Source organism: Citrus clementina, unplaced genomic scaffold, assembly GCF_000493195.1.
Source record: "Citrus clementina cultivar Clemenules unplaced genomic scaffold, Citrus_clementina_v1.0 scaffold_6, whole genome shotgun sequence".
Lineage (NCBI taxonomy): Eukaryota > Viridiplantae > Streptophyta > Magnoliopsida > Sapindales > Rutaceae > Citrus > Citrus x clementina.
The window spans coordinates 23,033,306-23,053,119 of NW_006262139.1; the positions used below are offsets into that span (position 1 = coordinate 23,033,306).

Below are 19,814 nucleotides of genomic sequence, written 5' to 3' on the forward strand. Positions count from 1 at the left end.
ACATGTTATTGTAGGTTGTAATGTCAAATTCTATAATTGAAAATTAGTGTTTTCATATTTGAGTTGCCTTTTATTTTCTACTTTTTTTTTTATAATTAGTCTACAATACATATTTAGAGGGATAAGGTTCTTGATGTTTCTCCTATGTACTTCTTTTTACTTATAAATTTTTATGATTGTTTTAAAATATAAATTTTAAAATTTAGTTTGGGGTAATATTCAATCCTGCGTGCCCCTGTTCAAAACACCGTGTTTTAAATGTCAATCACAAAGAACAACTTCTCAGGATCTCGAGGCAGGTCTACTTTGAAGAATTCTGCCCCCAAAGGAACTTCACCATCGATTCAACACTCTTTGATTATGCTACCGGGTGTGAGATGCTTACTTTGGCTTCTGGTTCCCAACAATGTCCGGAAACTCCATTTGATATATTGACGGATTCAACTACACCAACGGCTTACAGCAAACAGGATCTCCGGATTGTAATTTTAGTGTCATTGTTCCGGTTTCGGAAACGTTACTCTCAGCAGCAAATAGTAGGCGGGTTTGAAAGAAGCGTTACAAACAGGATTTGAACTGAAATGGAAGTTGAGTTTGTGTGAGAACCGTAGCAGTTTTAGTTATCACATCTTTTCAAATGAAGGAATTTGCCACTGCCCTGGCAACTCAAAAGCATGTTCAATTTTACCAGCGTCACCGAAACCAAAAGGTAAGCGCCTCAGGTTTTCTTAACTTATTACTATACCATACATGCCTAGGCTGAAAAAATATTTCAGTCAAAATAAAGGCACTAATTGAAATTTTGCCACGCCCATATAAATTTTACTTTTGCCTGCTTAATTTTATATAACGCTGTTGTGGCGTGATATATGCCATACTTTTGGCTTCCTAGATTTTAGAAATAATATGTTATACCCTACTTTAATTTATGTTATCTCTATTATGGTCCCCATCAAACCAAAACTGTGTCCTCCACGAATACGATTTTTTTTTTTTGAGTCTTTTAATACGACCCTCAAAGAATTTACTAATTGAACTAACCAACACCACCTACTTTATAATATTTATTAATCTTTTATTATATCTCGAATGAGCCCATATTTCATTTCAGTTCTCAAGAACCTTATAGCACAAAAAATGCATACTAATATAATGTGAGACTGAAATTAATTCCGTTTACCATTCTTCTTTCATCAACTGTCACGTAAGATGTTTAGTCAAAGCTGAGTTAAGGAGAAATCTCACGTAAGATGTCCTATTTGATGTGTTGGATATTAAAGAGATAAAAGAGGAGGGTCTAGCTCAAGAAAGATTGGAGGACAAAGTTTGATTAGAGACATTGGTGGCAAGTTAGAGATCTCGATGTAAGGCTAAGTTCTCAATAGGCTAGTAGAGTTGGTTTGGCTTTGTCGATTGCATAGGTGAGCTCTATCTGCTGTGTCTATAGCCTCGTTAGACAAGTATAATCTAGAAGACTAGAACTCAATAATAAAATATTAAAATAATCATACATAAATGTAAAAAACATAGAATTGCACCTATAACCACGAGAGAAAATTCATCACCCAATCTTATGTAGCATGAGGTTCTTTATAGTATCAATGATAAGCAATTCCCAATTGGATGGTAGATTTGAGGATAAAGATTAGGGAAATCGGAAATATGTGATTGGAAGTGGGGAGTGGAAAGAGAGGTTTCTTCATGACTGAGAGTGGCAAGGTACAAATTTCTTCATGACTGAGAGTGGCAAGGTACAAAATAGTGAAGAGAAACTTAGAGATGGATATTGGGAAGAGAATAAGCCTGAGAGATCTGCAAAAATGTCCTTCATTATCAACTGTATACATCAAAAAGACTTTGTTTTCAGTCTTTCACAACGATAGCACATAACAGACTATGCCTTGCAAGCTGCAACCCAAATCAAACGGTGAGTAGAAACAAATATGCATGCGCGGTCAACAAAAAGAAGTGTTGAGGTCAACTACATTCATACTGGTCTTTCTTTAGCTTTCTTCGAATTTTCTTCCTGAGATGCAATAATCTAAGTTAAGTCCTGATTGGTTTTCCTCGGAATCTACTTTCACCGAAAAAGAGTTTCCAGCTTTTCCCTCCACCATCCAATTTTGTTTATCTTCTCAGTTTTTTGCAAGACTAAGCCGATTTTAGCCTATTTTGAGTGTTCGCCACGTTGCACTGCTCCGTACCACTGTCGAGATTTAACAGTCAGCTATCCTTTACGGAGAGGTGACCGATTGCAGTTTTTGCGGCCACCCTGACTTAAAGCTCAGTTCCCAGTATTTTGCAAAACAACCATGATGATTCATGATGTTAAAAACCGTATCCTCCATGTCTATAAAATTACTAGCAAAACCAAAACAATTATGACGCTTTTGTTTGTGCCGCAGGATCGTCTTTCAACAAGAGGAGAAAAATTTACCTAGGGAATATGCATCATTAGATAACTAGTTTATTTCTTTATTTGCATCAACAATTTATAAACAATCTCAGCACCGATAGTTGTTAGGAGAGTAAATTTCTAGTCATTCATCGTTAAATACAATGTGCTGCTCCTATCCTTGAATACGGGAATTGCAGCTTGCGGGACATTCAGACTAATCCATCTGATAGACCTTCAATGCACAAGGTTCTGGAGGTGTTCGAAGGTAGCATAGAAAACTTGAAAATTCTTCGCCAAGAAGATCAGCCCAACAGTCTTCTTCTGCATCATAGTCAACAGAGCTTGCATCGCAGGAGTCCTCCTTGTCTTAGTGAGTGATGAGAATTGCAATGCTTTCAACGTGTATACTAATCTGTCCCATCGACGAACCATGGCTTCCTTTAGACTTTAAACTGTAACAGAGAAGTAAAATTTGTTGCTTGATAACTTTTTTAAATTTTGTGTTCACATATCTTTACTCATTGAGGAAAGTAAAATGTCTGTTCTAGCAGTTTTCTTTTGACAAAATTTAGGAAACACCGACCACTACTCGTGATTAAGTCTTCGAAGCCTTTATGGTCATACTAAACAATTGCATTTTCATTTTCTCGATACCATTCGAGTACCTCTATCGCTCTCTCTCTCAAAATGGATCTCCGTTTCAGCTCAAGGCTGTGCTTATTCTTTTTCGTGATAACCATCCACTTGGTCCGTTTTCCAACTCATGTGTCAGCCAAGGATGTCCAAAATCTAAACTGCAGTGCCCCGTTTCATTGTGCAAACTTACGGAACATTGGCTATCCTTTTTGGGGCTCAAACCGTCCAGAACATTGTGGCTATCCAGGTTTTGAGTTGGATTGCGCAGGTGATGTTCCAGAGATTACCATCATGGACAGGGCTTACAAAGTTCTGCACATCAATAACGAGTCGCGGAGAATCAATGTTGCTAGACAAGACTACTGGGATTATAATTGTCCCGCAAATCTCAGCAACAGTTCGCTCAATTTCAGCATTTTCAATTATGCTTCGGACACACGAAACTTGACTCTATATTATAGCTGCCCTGCCAGCTTTATGAACAATATTTCAGGGATACTGCTTCCCAATCGATTTAACTGCAGCATAGATGGAAAAAACTCCAACAATTACTATTTCTCTTGGGATAGCAATAGCTTCAATAGTAGCATCAGTTCAGCCATTGGAGCTTACTTTAGAAGTTGTGCGAATAGTGTCGTGATTCCTGTGTGGCAATCAACACTTCGGTATATGGTGAACAATCTAAATTCAGTAAATCTGACATGTGCTCTTCGTGTAGGTTTTGGACTGCAATGGCATGCGAATAATCGCTTGTGTGAAGAATGTGAACAATCAAATGGAAACTGTGGTTACATTGCTAAGACTGGTGAATTCATTTGTTATTGCCCTAACGGAGCTTATTCGTCATCTTGTCACTCCCGAACAGGTATGTCTTATTGCATAGGAATAAGTAAGTTATTGGTTTCAGGTAGTTTCTTTGTTGCTGTTGTTAGTTTAGCTCACGAAATCAGAACCCTCTGCAACAAGCTATTCTACTGTACAGTGAAAACAGATAGTTGGCAGACAATCATTTCGAACCAAAATCAAAACATACATGAGAACAGGGAAGCATGTGTCGCATTGTCTTTAAGTCAACTACAACAGGCTACAGCAATTTTTTTAATCATTTCCTTGCTTTTCTTCAGTCTTTGCAATCACATTCACGTGTTAAGCGGTTTTTTCTAAAGTAGGCTACAAAGTTCCTTCGTTCATAATCCCTTTTTTCCATGTCAGTGGAAATGAGTCTCCAGCTCATCTTGTAGTCACAATTTTTTTTTTTTTTTTTTATCTTCTACGTTTAATGTTCATATTTTTCTCGAGGTTCAGCCTATCTTTTCTTTCTCTTCATTCATAATTCATTGCAAGATGCTAAGAATTCTTTATGGCTTGCCAGCGCCTGCATCTTTTACAGAGCACTTCACTTGCTAACACTTCACTTGCTGTTAAAAATGATACAATTACAAGAAAGAATTAACTGCATTTGTTTCCAGCATGACAAGAGTCAAGATGACACAGGTTTCTGACAAAAGATAGCCAAGCAACACACAAAATTATGTATGAACAGTCATTTAACTACCGTACACAAATCTGTCTTTTGCAAAATACGGATGTTTCCACCTGAAAAATTATAGAAGTACACAACTAAAATGCAAGTTTAATGCAGTTTTCATTCGAGTTTAAATTTTAGATTCATCAAATTTATCCCATGACAGTCCAGAGATCCATACAAGCTGTTGACACTTTCTTTGTGGCTTTGCGATGCAGGATCATTCTTGAACAAGAAAAGGAAGATTTATGTAGGTAATTAATTTCTACATCTGACAGCTATTTTTGCTTTGTTTTGGCATTAGCATTTTCAACAATTGCTTTTCAAGGATGAATAAAGGATAGATGTATCTTTGAATGCAGGAATTGCTGCTAGTGTGCTCGGTACAATGGTGATTCTTGGTATTCTTCTCATAGTAATCCAGGCACTAATTAAAAAGAAGACAAGAGAGGATGATCGAAACGTGGAAGCTTTTATTAGGAACCACGAATCTCTTGCTCCAAAACGATACAGTTATTCTGATGTTAAGAGGATGACAAAATCATTCAGAGACAAACTCGGTCAGGGAGGCTATGGAGAAGTTTACAAAGGAGAACTACCTGATGGTCAACTTGTAGCAGTAAAGGTCTTGAAGAACTCCAGATGTAATGGGGAGGAATTCATCAATGAGGTGGCCAGCATTAGTAGAACACCCCATGTTAATATTGTGACATTTCTGGGGTTTTGTTATGAGAATAAGAAAAATGCTCTAATCTACGAATTGATGCCTAATGGATCTCTTGATAAGTTTATACATAATGATCGGAATATCAAGCTGGAATGGAAAACAATGTATCAAATTGCCATCGGCATTGCTAGAGGATTAGAGTATTTACATCGAGGTTGTCAGGTAAGGATTGTGCATTTTGACATTAAACCTCAAAACATTCTTTTAGATGAAGACTTCTGCCCGAAAATATCTGATTTTGGGCTTGCCAAACAAGCCCAAAAGAAAGAGAGTGCCATATCAATGCTGCATGCAAGAGGCACCATAGGATATATTGCACCAGAAGTATACAGCAGAAGATTTGGAGGAGTTTCTCACAAGTCCGATGTCTATAGTTATGGCATGATGATTATTGAAATGGTTGGGTGCACAAAGAATCTTGATGATGAAGTGACTGATACCAGTATATGTCACAATTTGATATATGAGCGCATTGAACCTGGCAATGACTTTCAATTTGATGGGTTTGCCACTGAAGAAGAGAAAAAGATGGCAAAGAAGATGATCTTGGTGGGTTTTTGGTGCATTCAAACCAATCCATCTGAGAGACCTTCAATGCACAAGGTTCTGGAGATGTTGGAAGGTAGCATAGAAAACTTACAAATCCCACCAAAACCTTCTTTGTTTTCAGCCACTTAGTGTTCACCAACATCGTTGCCAATGGAGCTTGTTTCGCAGGAGGAATTCAGCATCGAGTAAGAGATCTGTGAAATTTGAAATGTCATTAACCTGTAACTGTAACAGGTACAAAATTAGTTGGCTGTTGGCTGATGATGATTAATTATGCGAAATGAGTGCTAATTAAGTTTTAAAGTACATTGTTTCCCTCCGGATTGTGTATCATCATGAACACAAATCAATTAATGTGGCGCTTTGCATAAAAGTGCATAATTATATGTGAATAGAACAAAATCTCGCCTCATGTTGATGTAACCAAGAAAAATTTCTGCACCATCATTAATTTCACGAAGGAAATGCCAAATCTCAAAGAGAAAGAGCACTATAACATATGTGGTTTTGGCTTATCTCATAGAAGGGCAAAATATTTTTTTAGGTAAAATATTTCAGTAAAGATAAGGGATTTTATTAAAATTTACCTATTTGTGTAAAATTTTCATTTACCCCCTAAAAATTACCCTTTTTTGTTATGACCCCTCAAGTTTATTTTTTCTCAATTACGACCAATATCATGATTCCAGATGTGAAGAAGACGATTTTAGTAACAAATGAGAGTGTATAAATGTTGGGGAACAAGAATCACAACCGAAAACTTGAATACATCATTTGCCTTACCTAGAGAAACTGTCATACCTCGCTTTTAAAGCTTCCCTTAGAATTCTTTCAACTCAAGTAATTTAAGTGATGTTTTGAAATAGCCATACTAAAGGGAAGTACCAAGTATTTACCCGAAAACTTGTAGTTTCTTTCTAGAACTCCTCTTGCTTGGACGATATTTTGAAACTAATTATTTTACCATTTTCACTAGAAAAAGCTATTCAACGAGGTATGGTTTCTCTTGACATTGGAAGTAGTCGGAAGCTAAAGAGTCAAAAAAGCAACCGGCGACACTTGTCTAGCTGTTAATGATAGAGTGAGTCAATAGTTATTTTGGTTCACCGACCCTACCAGGCTACTATCTCTCCCCTTGATTTTTAACATCCATCAAATAAAAAATTCGTCAAACAAAACGGTCTATGGATCATTTACTTTCAACATCGTAGACTATAACTTGCAATCATAGTCAAACGAATGTTGAAAAACATGGAAGCGTGCGAAAGCTTAAAACAAAGTCTTGATGTCAACTACATCAATATTTTCGTTCTCTTCTACTGCTTTCCTTGCATTTTTCTTCCTGAGAAGTGATGAAACTCTCTCCGTCTTTCCCATACACACCCGCCAATCTATATTATCTACTTAATTTCACCAGAAATGGGTTCCAGCTTTTGCTGCCGTCTCCTAATCTTCTTTCTCTTCTATGCTTTCTATATGTAATTGTTGTCGAGATTCATCCATCTTTAACAGATTCGGATAGTCTCCGAAGAAGTTGTAGTCTTCCATTCCGTTGTGGGAAGATCACAGCCAGTTATCCATTTTCGGGAGGCGAAAGAGAGTATACTTGCGGCAATCCTAGCTTAAATCTTAATTGTGAGAATGATACAGCTACCCTTGTGCTTGGTGAAGTAAAGTACCGGGTTTTAAATATCGATCAGAAAGAACAACTCCTCAGGATTGCAAAACAAGTGTACTTTGATGGATTCTGCCCACAGCGTAACTTCACCATCGATTCAACACTTTTTACTTATGCTGATGGGTATAAGATGCTTACTTTGATTTCTGGTTGCCCAACAATGTCCGGAAACTCCGTTTGCTATATTAATGGGCTCAACTATGCCAATGGCTTCATGCAAACAGGATCTCCGGATTGTAATTTTAGTGTTACCATTCCGGTTGCGGAAACTTTACTCTCAGCAGCAAAAGGTAGCCTGGCAGGTTTGAAAGAGGCGTTGGAAACAGGATTTGAGCTGAAATGGAAGTTGAATTCATCGTGTAAGAACTGCAGCAGTTGTAGTTATCATGTCCTTTCAAACAAAGGAATTTGCCTGTGCCCAGATGGACAACTTGACAACTTACCAGGATGTTCAACTTCACTAGCCCCACAAAGAGCAAGAGGTATGGGCCTGTGGTTTTAGGGCAGTTCTTACCTTCTTATTATATTATCGAAAATTATTATTGCACCACTTTTATTGTCTTATGTTCATCCAATCACTATAAAATTCTAATATGTATTTTGCACCACCTTTCTTTTCACATTTGTATCAACTAGCCATTTTTGCATTAACACTATTAAATAATTTTAATAAAATGATAATTTTACCCCCAAATAAATTAAAAAATTATTTTATTTTATAAAAATTTAAAAAAATATAAAATGATAAAAATATCCATAAATTTAATAAAAATAAATCCCAAAATTAGAATTTTTATTTTTAATAAAAATCATTTTAATATAAAATTATAATTATAAAAATAATTGTAAAATTTTGGGATTTAATAAAAATCCCCTAAATTATTAAAATTTTAGGATTTATTCTTTTAAGAAATAAATTCAGTTATTTTAATAAAATTTTACAAAATTATAATTTTTTAATAAATAAATTCATTTATTTTTATTAAAATTTTGTGAAATTATAATTTTTAATAAAAATCAGTTGAGCACATCTATTTGGGATTTATTTTTTATTAAATTTAAGAATATTTTTATGATTATAATTTTTAATTTTAAAAGTTTTTATAAGATAAAATAGTCTTTCACTTTATTTGAAGGTAAAATTGTCATTTTATTAAAATTATTTAATAGTGTTAATACAAAAGTGACTAATTGATACAAATGTGAAAAAAAAAATGATACAAAATACATGTTAAAATTTTATAGTGATTGAATGAACATAAGGCAAAATAAATATTGTGCAATGATAATTTCCCTTATATTATATCACTATCATTAAAGGGGGGCAAATTTAGGATCAAATTGATCGATATTAGACTTTTAAAATTCAGAGTAGGTCTACTTCAAGACTTATTATTTGCCACTCAAAAGACTTTTTGACTTTTGACTTTTGACTTTTTGGTTTTGCTGCAGGATTATCTTCCAACAAGAGAAGGAACATATACATAGGTAATACGCATCATCCACCTTGTTTATTTCTCTAGCTGCAGCAACAATTTATCATTCATTCTCAAGCACACTGGATTGCTCCTATGTTTGAATAACAGGAATTGCAGCTAGTGTAGTGGGGACAACATTGACTTTTGCTATTATTCTCACTACTTCCGTACGACGATACTGGAAGAAGGAAACAAGGCATGATCAAAATGCAGAGGCAGCTTTTGTTAGGAATTACGGATCTCTTGCTCCTAAAAGATTTAGCTATTCTGATGTTAGAAGGATGACAAAATCATTCAGTGATAAACTTGGTCAAGGAGGCTACGCTGATGTTTACAAAGGAACATTACCTGATGGCCGTCTTGTTGCAGTGAAGGTCATGAAGAACTTGAAGGATAATGGAGAGGAATTCATCAATGAGGTGGCCAGCATTAGCAGAACATCGCATGTCAATATTGTTCCATTTCTAGGCTTTTGTTACGAGAAGAAGAAAAGAGCTCTAATCTATGAATTCATGCCTAATGGCTCTCTGGATCAGTATATATATGATCATGAATCTTCAAATGGAAAACGAACACTGGAATGGAGGACAGTGTATCAAATTGCAGTCGGCATAGCCAGAGGACTAGAGTACTTGCATCGAGGTTGTAACATAAGGATTGTGCACCTTGACATAAAACCTCACAACATTCTTTTAGATGAAGACTTCTGCCCCAAGATATCCGATTTCGGGCTGGCAAAACAAACAGAAAAGAAAGAGAGTTTCATATCAATGTTGGACACAAGAGGAACTGCAGGATATATTGCACCAGAGGTATTTTGCAGACACTTTGGAGGAGTTTCTCACAAGTCTGATGTCTATAGTTATGGGATGATGATTCATGAAATGGTTATAGGAAGAAAGAATGCCGATGTCAAAGTATCTTGCAGCAGTGAATATTTTCCCAATGCAATTTACAAGCAAATTGAAACAGAGTATGATTTTCAACTCGATGGGGTTGTAACTGAAGAGGAGAAAGAGATGGCAAAAAAGATGATTTTGGTGAGCTTGTGGTGCATTCAAACCCATCCACCAGACAGACCATCAATGACGAAGGTTGTGGAGATGTTGGAAGGTAGCATAGAAAACTTGCAAATTCCACCAAAGCCTTCTCTGTCTTTGCCAACAGGATACGCCAAACAGTCTTCTCCAACATCATCCTTCATGAAGTAAGTTATATGTGAAATGTAACTAAACTTGAATTTTAACAGCACGCAAAATGCATTCCATAATGAGATATTGAGAAGTTCCTACCCCACCCACACAAATTGGAATACTGGATGTCCCAAATTCAATGTCAAGCATACCCCATCATCTCATCACAATTGTTTCCTTCATGCCTGAAAACATGTAAACTCGAATCAGATGATGAAGGGAAAATATATGCGAACACTCGATATCTAAACACCCGAACAAGACAAGAAAATAGTTTACCTGTCTAAGCAAGCGATAGGATAAAACAAGTTCCCTACCTTTTATTTTAGGATAAAACCACTTAAATTGGATGTCCCAAATGCAATGTCAAGCATACTCCATCATCTCATCACAATTTTTTCCTTCATGCCTGAAAACATGTAAACGCGAATCAGATGATGAAGGGAAAATATATGCAAACATTCAATATCTAAACAACTGAATAAGACAAGAAAAAAGTTTACCTGGCTAAGCAAGCAATACAGTGGCAGATGGGCGAGAAGTTTCGCTTTCTTTGGCAAATCTGCATCATTTCCCAATTAATTAATTGACAATTTAAGACGTGTCAGTATGTCGTACGTCTGTTTGTGCAATAATTTTCATATTCTTTTGCCTGCTTTCCTGCAGCTCCGCCTGCAAAATTCATCAGCTAAAGAATGAAAAGGCTTGAAAAATGACTGTTCACCAATAAGGAAGTTCCTGACCCAAGTGTGCATATGTCGGGGTATAATTTTGATATGTCAGTTTGGGACAATTGATAAGTAAAAAAACAGATGGAATTGCTTCATTAACTCTTCACCATGCTCATCACATACTAGTTTTGAAATGTCCAAGATTCAGGCATGGAACAAAATATTTAAGGCTTACAAGTTTGATTTTCAAATTGGAGATGACCCGCTGTCTCTGGTATGCGAAAAACTTCAATGACTGTAACAACAAATAACCACATCCCCAAACAAAAAAGAAGGGGGGAAGGAGAAAGAAGAAGTCCATTAGGCTCAATAAGCTTAAGGTAAAACTGAGCAAACACTAAGCTCTGAAGAAATAAGGGCTCTACTTACTCCAAGTCTCTGCATCTCAAGAGATCTTCTTAACGCTTGTCTTTTAGATAGCAGATTCTGAGTCATCAACTTTAAAGGACGTCTGTAATTTTTGCCACGGTAGATAATGATAGCATGACCTTCCTTTAACTTGTCCACTGAAATAAGAATTCCACCACTTTCTGCCACAAGTGATTTTGCAGTATAAATTACTTGAGCAAACAATTTCTGCTTGGTAATCACTCTGGCAACTTCTCTGTACTTCCAGTGCTGATGAAGTCCTTCAATGACACCATCAAAGACCCCACGCCTGCCTGAAGCCAAAATTGAAACAGGAAGTGTGAGCATAGAGATAGATCAGACAGCTGCAAAGAACTAGTTTGTAGAGGCAACAAGGATTGTTTGCTACAATCAATAGCATATCTGGCAGAACATGTGTGAAATCTTTGTGTTTGAAACGCTCGTTTCTCAATTAAAATTTGCATCAACAATCTCCTGGATTAAAACTTTACATCAATTAAAGCATGAAGCCCATGAGGTAAAAGATCAGGTCAGAATCCACTATGAGAAATGAAAAATATTTTACAGAACACCATTGAAAGTGGAGTCAATGCATTGCAAAAATTTAAAACTCATGTTACCAATAAGTGATCTCTATGTTTCTTGAAATATCTGACCAAGAATAATGATATCGCCGGTCACTAACTCCTTAACAAGAACACTGAAATGTACAGAGGGGAAATTTTGCCTTACCAAGTAATAAGTTACTATTTATCTTCATTCCTATCTTATGAAGACATTGTCTCTCCTCTTCCGTAATCATCTCCAGGTCTGGATCCTGCTCTCTGGGTTTCCATGCAGAATTCAACCTTGATAGCTCTTTTGCTGACTTCTCTATCTTGATGTTAAGCTGCAAAAACAACTGTGAGTTTTGTTCGACTAACAATTGCGCATCAAATAATGAGAAGATAGTCATCTTACAATAAAAAGCTTTCGTTCTTGCTTTCTTAGTTCCCTCTCTAAGTCTTCTATTTCAGCTTCCAACTGGAGTTCAAACTCTCTATTACCCATTTTTAGATCTCCAAAATCGGATTGGATATTCTGGAATTCTGATAACGTTCCAGCTTTGCTAGTTTTTTCCAGTGGTTCATCAGGTAAATGAAATGTTTCAATTGCTTTCAGCCGTGCTCCTTCTTCATGATTTTGGCATATTTGGAGTTCCCTTTCTCTCTCAACTATCAAGTTTTCAACTCCACAAGGAAGAAAGTCCTTACCTCTGTACAGTATTATAAGAAATTTATTGCGCAGCAACAGTACTCCCCCTGTGAGGTGCTGCATTAGTAAGACACCATCATCAGAAAACTTGAAATTCTGCAGAAATAAATCACAGGCATAATGCAAGCATACATAGAACGACAAGCATGCTATCAAATGCAAGGGCCATAGACAAGCATGGCTGATGCTTTTGAAACATGGCAGCCTACCCTTCACCCCTCGGTACAACCATTTCGAAAGAATACCTCAAAAATTGATACAGATGGTGTTGGGATATAATAGCAATACTATGGTGATTCAAGCAAGAAACTAGCCAAAAATTGAAACAGCAACAGTGGTGCTAAAATCAAGATGACTTTTATGGAAGGACAGTGAGGAGAAGCGCAGCCTTCTCCAAGAGTGCAGCTGACTAATAAGCACCTAGTGCCACTTAATGATGACTACTGGTGTATAAGGGAAACTAGCCAACTGACTGAAAATTGGTTGGCTCAGCCTTGAAAAATGTAATAAAATGGTAAATACCAACATTTCATGGACTTCATATATTGAAAGCTAAACAGGTTTCCATTTTGCCAAACTTGCCTTAAGTTCATTTGCCATTTGCTCATTGTCAGTATTTGGAATTCCCCACTTTACTGCAATTTTTGCTACAAGACTTTTCTCCCACAATTTTAAGATAGCAGTAGCTAAGCCTTGAAGTCCCCTGTTCCTCCCTTCAGAAAATAAGAATAGATTGAATCAAGAAACTTGGCTAGACAAAGGTATGTGAACACACAAAATCAAATGCACATAACCTAGTATCTGTCATGCGAAATGGAGAACTTTATGGTAATCTTTATAAGGTTATGCTTATGTGCTACATAGATTACTGAAATAGGCAGGCAGGGCAATACCAAGGACAAAATGAGTAGGTAAAGGATGAGCAAGCTTCCTCAAGTATGTCAATTCATCATCTGTCAGCTTTGATCTCGCATCAGGTGGAGAAAGCCTAAATGGAGGCTTAAATCCAGGAACCACTTCTGGAAGTAAGTCTCCATCTACTGGCAATGGCTTCCACATCCACCAATCAACAAAGCGAGGTCCTAAGCCATCCAACAATCGGTCACCTTCTCTCTCATACAGAGACTTATCTATTCTCAAATTTTTATCCATAAAGATGCTAGTTGGCAAAGAATTCTCTTCTCCATCCTTTAAACTCCTGTTTTGGTCCAGAGTAGCAGTATTTGATTTTATCCAAGAAACATTGACTTTCTTTTCTAAATGTAAATGAGTCGATTTTGACAAAGGTGCTTCTTGATCATCAGCAGAGCGAGGACACATCTTCACAGAAGATTTTGAACCGTCTCCTCTGTAAACAACATGAGCATCTTTCTTAGTCCAAATAACCAAGCCTCCTGTCTTCAGCTGTTTAAAAGAAAGGAAAAATCAGTTATAGTATATTCAGAAAAACATCTGAATTAGTACAAATTGTGAAGTTAATGCTTATAAATTATTTCTCACTCATATTATCTTGACAGTAGTACTTACCAGACTTTGTTATCGAAAATTGAGCATTAGAAAAAATATTTTAATTACAGTGAGTCTCCTCAAATTGGAACTCAACCCCAATCCAGATACACTAAGTTACTCCGTACATCTAATAGTCAAATTACAGCACAAGTACAAGGTTCCATTAAGAGCATGTCTTAGAGTCATCAATATTCAGACACTCGTCCAAAATTCTTATATTAAATTCTTCAATTCATTGGTAAAACAAATAATCTATGAACTTGAACATGGTTATGTAAAATCACAAGTAACAACACAAAGTAACAAAACCAAACCTCAAGAATTTCTCTTGCTCTATCCATATTCCGGCACAAAGGAACATCAAACTTGACCATAGCAAGCTCATTCCTTCTCCAAGCCAACCTAATCTCAAACACGACACTCTCAGTAACACCAGCTTTCTTCACCTTCACCCACTTCCTCATCTTCCTAGCCTCATCTTTCAATCTCTCAATCAACTCCCCATCAAGCATCGTCTCAGCTTTAGTCACCATCCGCTCTTTCTTCATCCTCCTAAACACGAACCTCTCCTCCCTCAACCACGGCACTTTCCCGCCAAAACCACCCCTCAAATCCTCCTCATCACTTCCATTCTCCTCAAAACACCCTCTAAACTCAAATTTTTCCATATCCTTCTTCTGGGTTTCATCCAAAATTTGATCTTTTTGAAGTTTTTCAATGTTTTCAATAATCTTTTTCATTGCTTGCTTTCCTCTAACACCACTTTCTTTAGCAGTCAATCCCTTGTCTGTCTTTTTAAAGCTTTTTTTGGTCTTGGGTTTGGAAGGTTTGATGATTTCATCTGGTTGAAGAACAATGGGAGACCTCATCCATGGGGCTGTGGGCATTTTTTTAATGGGTGCGTTTGGAGATAATTTAATATCTGGGAGTTTTAATGTTTTTGGAGAGTTTTGATTTGGGTTTGAAGAGGAGCAAATCACAGAAAAGAAGTGGCATTGAAGAGAATTTAACTGAGAAGAAGAAGAGAGAAAGAGAATGGCTGACATGAGTGGCTATTGTAATAATTTCTTGCAACAATTCAAAGAAAGCTTTGGTTTTGGTTGTTTGTTTATCTCATCTCACGTACAACTGACAAACTATTCCTGCGTTTACTTTTTGGGTTAAACTGGGAATCAGGAGGATCGGGAATTATTAGATTAGGAGTGTAGAGTGAGAGTAGGAATAGGTTGTTTAGTTAGACTAAATAAAAGTATGAATTATTAATCATAATCTCAATTATTTGTTTACTTTATTTTATATTGGGAGTAAATTATTTTAAATTATAATTTTATCTTTATGTAAAGAATTATAATTTGTAATTAAAAAATTAATAAAAAATATATTTAGAAAATAAAATAAATATTTTATTATATTTATAAATTAATAATAATTAATAATATTTTTAATTATGTAAATCATAATTTTTTATTAATTTTAATTCTAATATAAAATGAAACATTATTTTATTTTATTTAATATAATTATATTAAATTTAAATATAATTATATTAAATTTATTATTATATAAAATAATAATATAATATTATTTAGTACAAAATTAATATTTTCTTAGAATAAAATATTTATTATTATTAATATTAAATAAATATAGTACTATTATTTTTAAAATAAATACAATAATATTATATTTATTAATTCTCTATTAATATAATATTATTATTTTAAAATAATTTTAACTTATAATCAATGTAAATTATTATTTAGTTAAATATAATAATATTATTCAAATAAATATAATATTATTATTCAAATAAATATAATATTATTTATTTTATTTTATTAATTATAAAATATTAAATTGAATTAAAATAAAAAAAAAAAAGGTAGAAAAGGAAGAGGTGGGAGTGGCTCCCACCTCCCCCAATGGGAGTCCCACTCCCCCTCCCCACTAGGGATGGCAATGGGGAGGGGAGGGGAGGGGACCAATCTCTCCGTACTCATCCCTGATATTTTGCGTATGTCCCCGTTCCCTCCCTGTCCCCGTCAGAATTACTTGAGCGAATCCCCATCCCCTCCCCGAATAATAACAGGGGATCCCCGAGGGTCCCCGATCCCCGAATAACTAATACATTTTTTTTTCGATTTTGAGTTAATCATATTAAAATAAAAAATTTAAATAAAAGTAAAGTTCGAAATATATCTTACATTAATATCCATTACAAAAGTCACATACATTAAATTAGTAAGTAACGCAGCATGAAAGGGATACAAACTTCTTTTACAAACTATCATGAACAAATTAATAGTCTAATACAAAATTATTACAAATAAAATCGAATTTAGATTCAAAATTAACTTTTTCAATGGTGGCATGGGCACTTTATAAATGTGGACTATTCCCTTTACAACACAATAGTTAAATCGGAGCAAATCAAGAGTAAATATTAGATTAGATTAGATTAGATATTAAAATTGTGATTCGCTGTGGGCAATTATAACATCTAAAAATAAATAAAAAATAGATTTAAGTTTAAAATATTTAAATAATATTAAAAATAAAAAAACTTTTGGGCTAATAGAATCTACTCGGTCTTTTTAATGTCCTAAATAAAAATTTAGGACTTTAATTAGTTAATTAGGCCTAAAAGTTTAATAATATAAATATTTTGATATTTTTTATTTTTACCAATATTTATAATTTTATAATTTAAATTTTATTATTTATTTACTAGTAATTTTAAAAAATTAAAATGGGGAAATGGGTAGGGGATGGGGATTCCACCTCATCCCCGTCCCCTCCCCGAATAAGAAATTGGGTAACAAAATTTCCCCGTCCCCTCCCCGAATAAGAAATTGGGTATAAAATTATCCTCATACCCTCCCCGAATGGGGAAAATCCCCGAGGGTACCCGTCCCCGTGGGGATTTTTGCCATCCCTACTCCCCACTCCAAAAATGGGTGGGACCCACGGAGTGGAATTCCCAATCCTTCACTAAATAAGTGAAGTAAACACTGGAGTGGGAGGAATCCACACTCCTCACTCCCACTCCAGAAAATAAACACACCCTATATTCAGTGTCTTTGTGATGTCGGTCGATGCAATATGTATTTTTTTTTTAATCTTTTCTAAATTGCTGCTTTATTAAAAATTGTAAATGAAGAAAACTGTTCACAATTTTGAGATAATAGGATTTTTTTTTATTACGAAAATAACGGATTTTTTTTTCAACCCTGACCGTTACAATCAAACGATTAGTCATGTTTACACGAGATTATTATTGGTATTTATAATCAGACTATTATTAAAACTAATTTATATAAATTCTTACAAAAAATTACTTAAATTTTTACTTTCACTAATCTTCGAAGGACGTCATTTACAACTAATATTTGAAGGACGTCATTTATAATCATGCTATTACCTGAACTAATTTACATAAGTTTTTACGAAAAATTGTTAAGAGTTTTACCCTCATTAATATTCAAGAAACGTCTACTCCACTCATATTGGTAAAGGAAAAAATTGTCTCTACTTAATTATATTTACATGAGATTACTACTGATATTTACAATCAGACTATTAATAGGATTAATTAACATAAGTTCTTATGATGTAATTTCCATATTTTTATCTTCACTAATATTCGAGAAACGTCTACTCTACTATTATTGGTAAATGAAAAAATTGCCTCCACTTAATTGTATTTACATTGGACCATTAATTATATTTACACGAGACTATTACTGATGTCTACAATTAGACTATTACTGCAACTAATTTATATAAGTTTTTATGAAGCACTGCTCAGATTTTTACACTCACTGATATTCAAAAGACATTTACTCTACTCACATTGGTAAGAGAGAAAAATGCATTTATTCAATTATATTTAGATGAAACTATTATTTATATTTACAATCAGACTATTATTGGGACTAGTTTACATAATTTTTTATAAAGTCACTCAATTATACATAAGTTCTTATAAAACACTGTCTACTCACATCGGTAAGGGAGAAGACCGTCTCTACTTAATTATTTGTTATAATTGAGAAAGTGCGGGCATTTGCCTGGCCACTCGACCAAAGGCCAGGTGGTTACAATAACGAATTGTTATTCGGTCTTATCTTTAGGGTTTTTAATTTGAATTTAACAAACTTAAACCCATTACATACTTATGCTCCAACAAGGAAAAAGCAAAAAAAAAAAAACTCGTAAAGAACCATCTATCTACATTTCCTTATCTCACCATTTCATTTTTTCTCACACATCACCATTTCTTTCTCCCTCTCTCAATTTTCTCATCTCCTACCATTTTATCTCTTACCTTCAATACAAAGGTTTTTGATAAGCATAAACTCTTCAATAACAGTCTTGTTGGTGTTTTGTCAAGTGACGGATAAGGTATATTTGAAATATAAACATTGTGTACAATTGTATCCTTAGGGTTTGATTTGATTTCATTACAAGTATATTTGCTAAAGATTTATGAGTTTATAATAGTATATTATTCATTTTAGTGCTTGCACACACACATTATTACATAAAATATAAGGATTTAAGATCAAAGTATTTAATTTAAGTTTTGGTTAATATTGAAAAATGATTCCAAGAATAAGTCAAGCATTTAGTTGTGCAAGAAATGATGTAAGGTAGTTGATTAAGTTGAATATTTAGTCGAACATGAAGTCTAGTAAGCCGAGTATCTAGTGTAACAAAAACTTAAGTGAGTCGAGTAAGTTACGACGTAAGTTGAGTAGGAAGTCGCGAAATATGTTGGGTAATAGTAAGCCAAGTAGTAAAGTATAAGTCAAGTAATTAGTTAGAGTAGGATAGGATAATTAGTAAACAAGTCTCTAAACAACTCAAGTAAACTCAAGTGCATTTATAAATAAGTCGAGTGTTAGTCGAGTAAGTGTATTGAATAAGTCAAATATTAATTTTAAATTTTTTGGAAACGTCAAGTAGGAGTCGAGTAAATCTTTTGAATATATCGAGTATTAAGTCGAGTAAATCTTTTAAACAAGTCGGGTAAGAACCAAGTAAATCTTTTGAACAAATCGAGTATTAACTATTTTAAGTTGTTTGAATAAGTGGAGTAAGTTTTTTTGAACACGTCAAGTATGATTCTAAAATATGATCTATTGTTACCTATCCATAACTAATGGATGGGATAATTGACAAACAATGGTTTATTTATTTTCTTAATATTGTTTAAACATGTACTAAATTTAAAATATTTATCTATATAGGATTTGATGGAGAATTGTAGATGATATGTTGCCTTTAAGGAGTGGCATCTTAGAGTTTTTGGGCCATGGCTTGGGTGCTTGGAGCAACTGAAAGACTATCCTTAGTCTTTGTATAAGGATTTCCTTAGTGAAAATGTATATGATGGCTTTGCTACTTATTATGAAATGACGTTGTACTTAATATTTGTTGGATAATTTATGGTTGTTGCAGATATTATTATTATTTAATGGTTATTGCATATCTTGGAAGATAATTATTTATTGATACAACTGAAGTCGAGCATACTCAATACTTGAAACTTGACTTGAATGAAAAGTCTCAAAATTTTCAAGAGACTTAATAGGTCGTAATTCACCTGAACTCGAGTATGCTCGACTCATACACAACTTCCATGAAAGAAGTTGAGAACTTTTTAAGAGACTTAATTGATCGTTGTGCAACTAAAGTTAAGTTTACCTAACTTCATTAAAAAAGTTGAGAATTTTTCAAGAGATTTAATTATTCGTGGTTCGAG

At 34.5% G+C, this 19,814-nt stretch overlaps 3 protein-coding genes across 3 annotated transcripts; 2 read left to right on the forward strand and 1 right to left on the reverse strand.

The window, feature by feature from the left end:
* The first annotated feature begins 3,085 nt into the window (after positions 1-3,085).
* LOC18038904 (LEAF RUST 10 DISEASE-RESISTANCE LOCUS RECEPTOR-LIKE PROTEIN KINASE-like 2.1) lies at positions 3,086-5,964 on the forward strand. The gene is made up of 3 exons (XM_024182646.1): positions 3,086-3,899; positions 4,778-4,813; positions 4,922-5,964. The coding sequence occupies exons 1-3, from the start codon at positions 3,086-3,088 to the stop codon at positions 5,962-5,964; spliced, it is 1,893 nt and encodes a 630-aa protein (XP_024038414.1).
* A 1,261-nt stretch (positions 5,965-7,225) lies between these two features.
* Positions 7,226-10,290, forward strand: LOC18038905 (LEAF RUST 10 DISEASE-RESISTANCE LOCUS RECEPTOR-LIKE PROTEIN KINASE-like 2.1). The gene is made up of 3 exons (XM_024181974.1): positions 7,226-7,995; positions 8,966-9,001; positions 9,100-10,290. Exons 1-3 carry the CDS (start codon positions 7,644-7,646, stop codon positions 10,200-10,202), a joined length of 1,491 nt encoding a protein of 496 aa, XP_024037742.1. The 5' UTR covers positions 7,226-7,643; the 3' UTR covers positions 10,203-10,290.
* Positions 10,286-15,178, reverse strand: LOC18038906 (chloroplastic group IIA intron splicing facilitator CRS1, chloroplastic). The gene is made up of 10 exons (XM_024181973.1): positions 14,362-15,178; positions 13,432-13,942; positions 13,121-13,251; positions 12,245-12,595; positions 12,017-12,173; positions 11,285-11,577; positions 11,091-11,150; positions 10,688-10,856; positions 10,502-10,593; positions 10,286-10,369 (listed from the first exon to the last, which is right to left on the reverse strand). The coding sequence occupies exons 1-8, from the start codon at positions 15,091-15,093 to the stop codon at positions 10,779-10,781; spliced, it is 2,313 nt and encodes a 770-aa protein (XP_024037741.1). The 5' UTR covers positions 15,094-15,178; the 3' UTR covers positions 10,286-10,369; positions 10,502-10,593; positions 10,688-10,778.
* Between the last annotated feature and the right edge of the window lie 4,636 nt (positions 15,179-19,814).

Excerpts from the sequence above, each read along its gene's own strand:
- LOC18038904 (XM_024182646.1), top strand. The coding sequence starts at position 3,086 with ATGGATCTCCGTTTCAGCTCAAGGCTGTGCTTATTCTTTTTCGTGATA. Across the intron at positions 3,900-4,777 it reads ATCTTGTCACTCCCGAACAG|GATCATTCTTGAACAAGAAA; the intron begins GTATGTCTTATT and ends TTTGCGATGCAG. Across the intron at positions 4,814-4,921 it reads GAAAAGGAAGATTTATGTAG|GAATTGCTGCTAGTGTGCTC; the intron begins GTAATTAATTTC and ends CTTTGAATGCAG.
- LOC18038905 (XM_024181974.1), top strand. The coding sequence starts at position 7,644 with ATGCTTACTTTGATTTCTGGTTGCCCAACAATGTCCGGAAACTCCGTT. Across the intron at positions 7,996-8,965 it reads AGCCCCACAAAGAGCAAGAG|GATTATCTTCCAACAAGAGA; the intron begins GTATGGGCCTGT and ends GTTTTGCTGCAG. Across the intron at positions 9,002-9,099 it reads GAGAAGGAACATATACATAG|GAATTGCAGCTAGTGTAGTG; the intron begins GTAATACGCATC and ends TTTGAATAACAG.
- LOC18038906 (XM_024181973.1), bottom strand. The coding sequence starts at position 15,093 with ATGTCAGCCATTCTCTTTCTCTCTTCTTCTTCTCAGTTAAATTCTCTT. Across the intron at positions 13,252-13,431 it reads ACCTACTCATTTTGTCCTTG|GGAGGAACAGGGGACTTCAA; the intron begins GTATTGCCCTGC and ends TATTTTCTGAAG. Across the intron at positions 12,174-12,244 it reads AAGAACGAAAGCTTTTTATT|CTTAACATCAAGATAGAGAA; the intron begins GTAAGATGACTA and ends TTGTTTTTGCAG.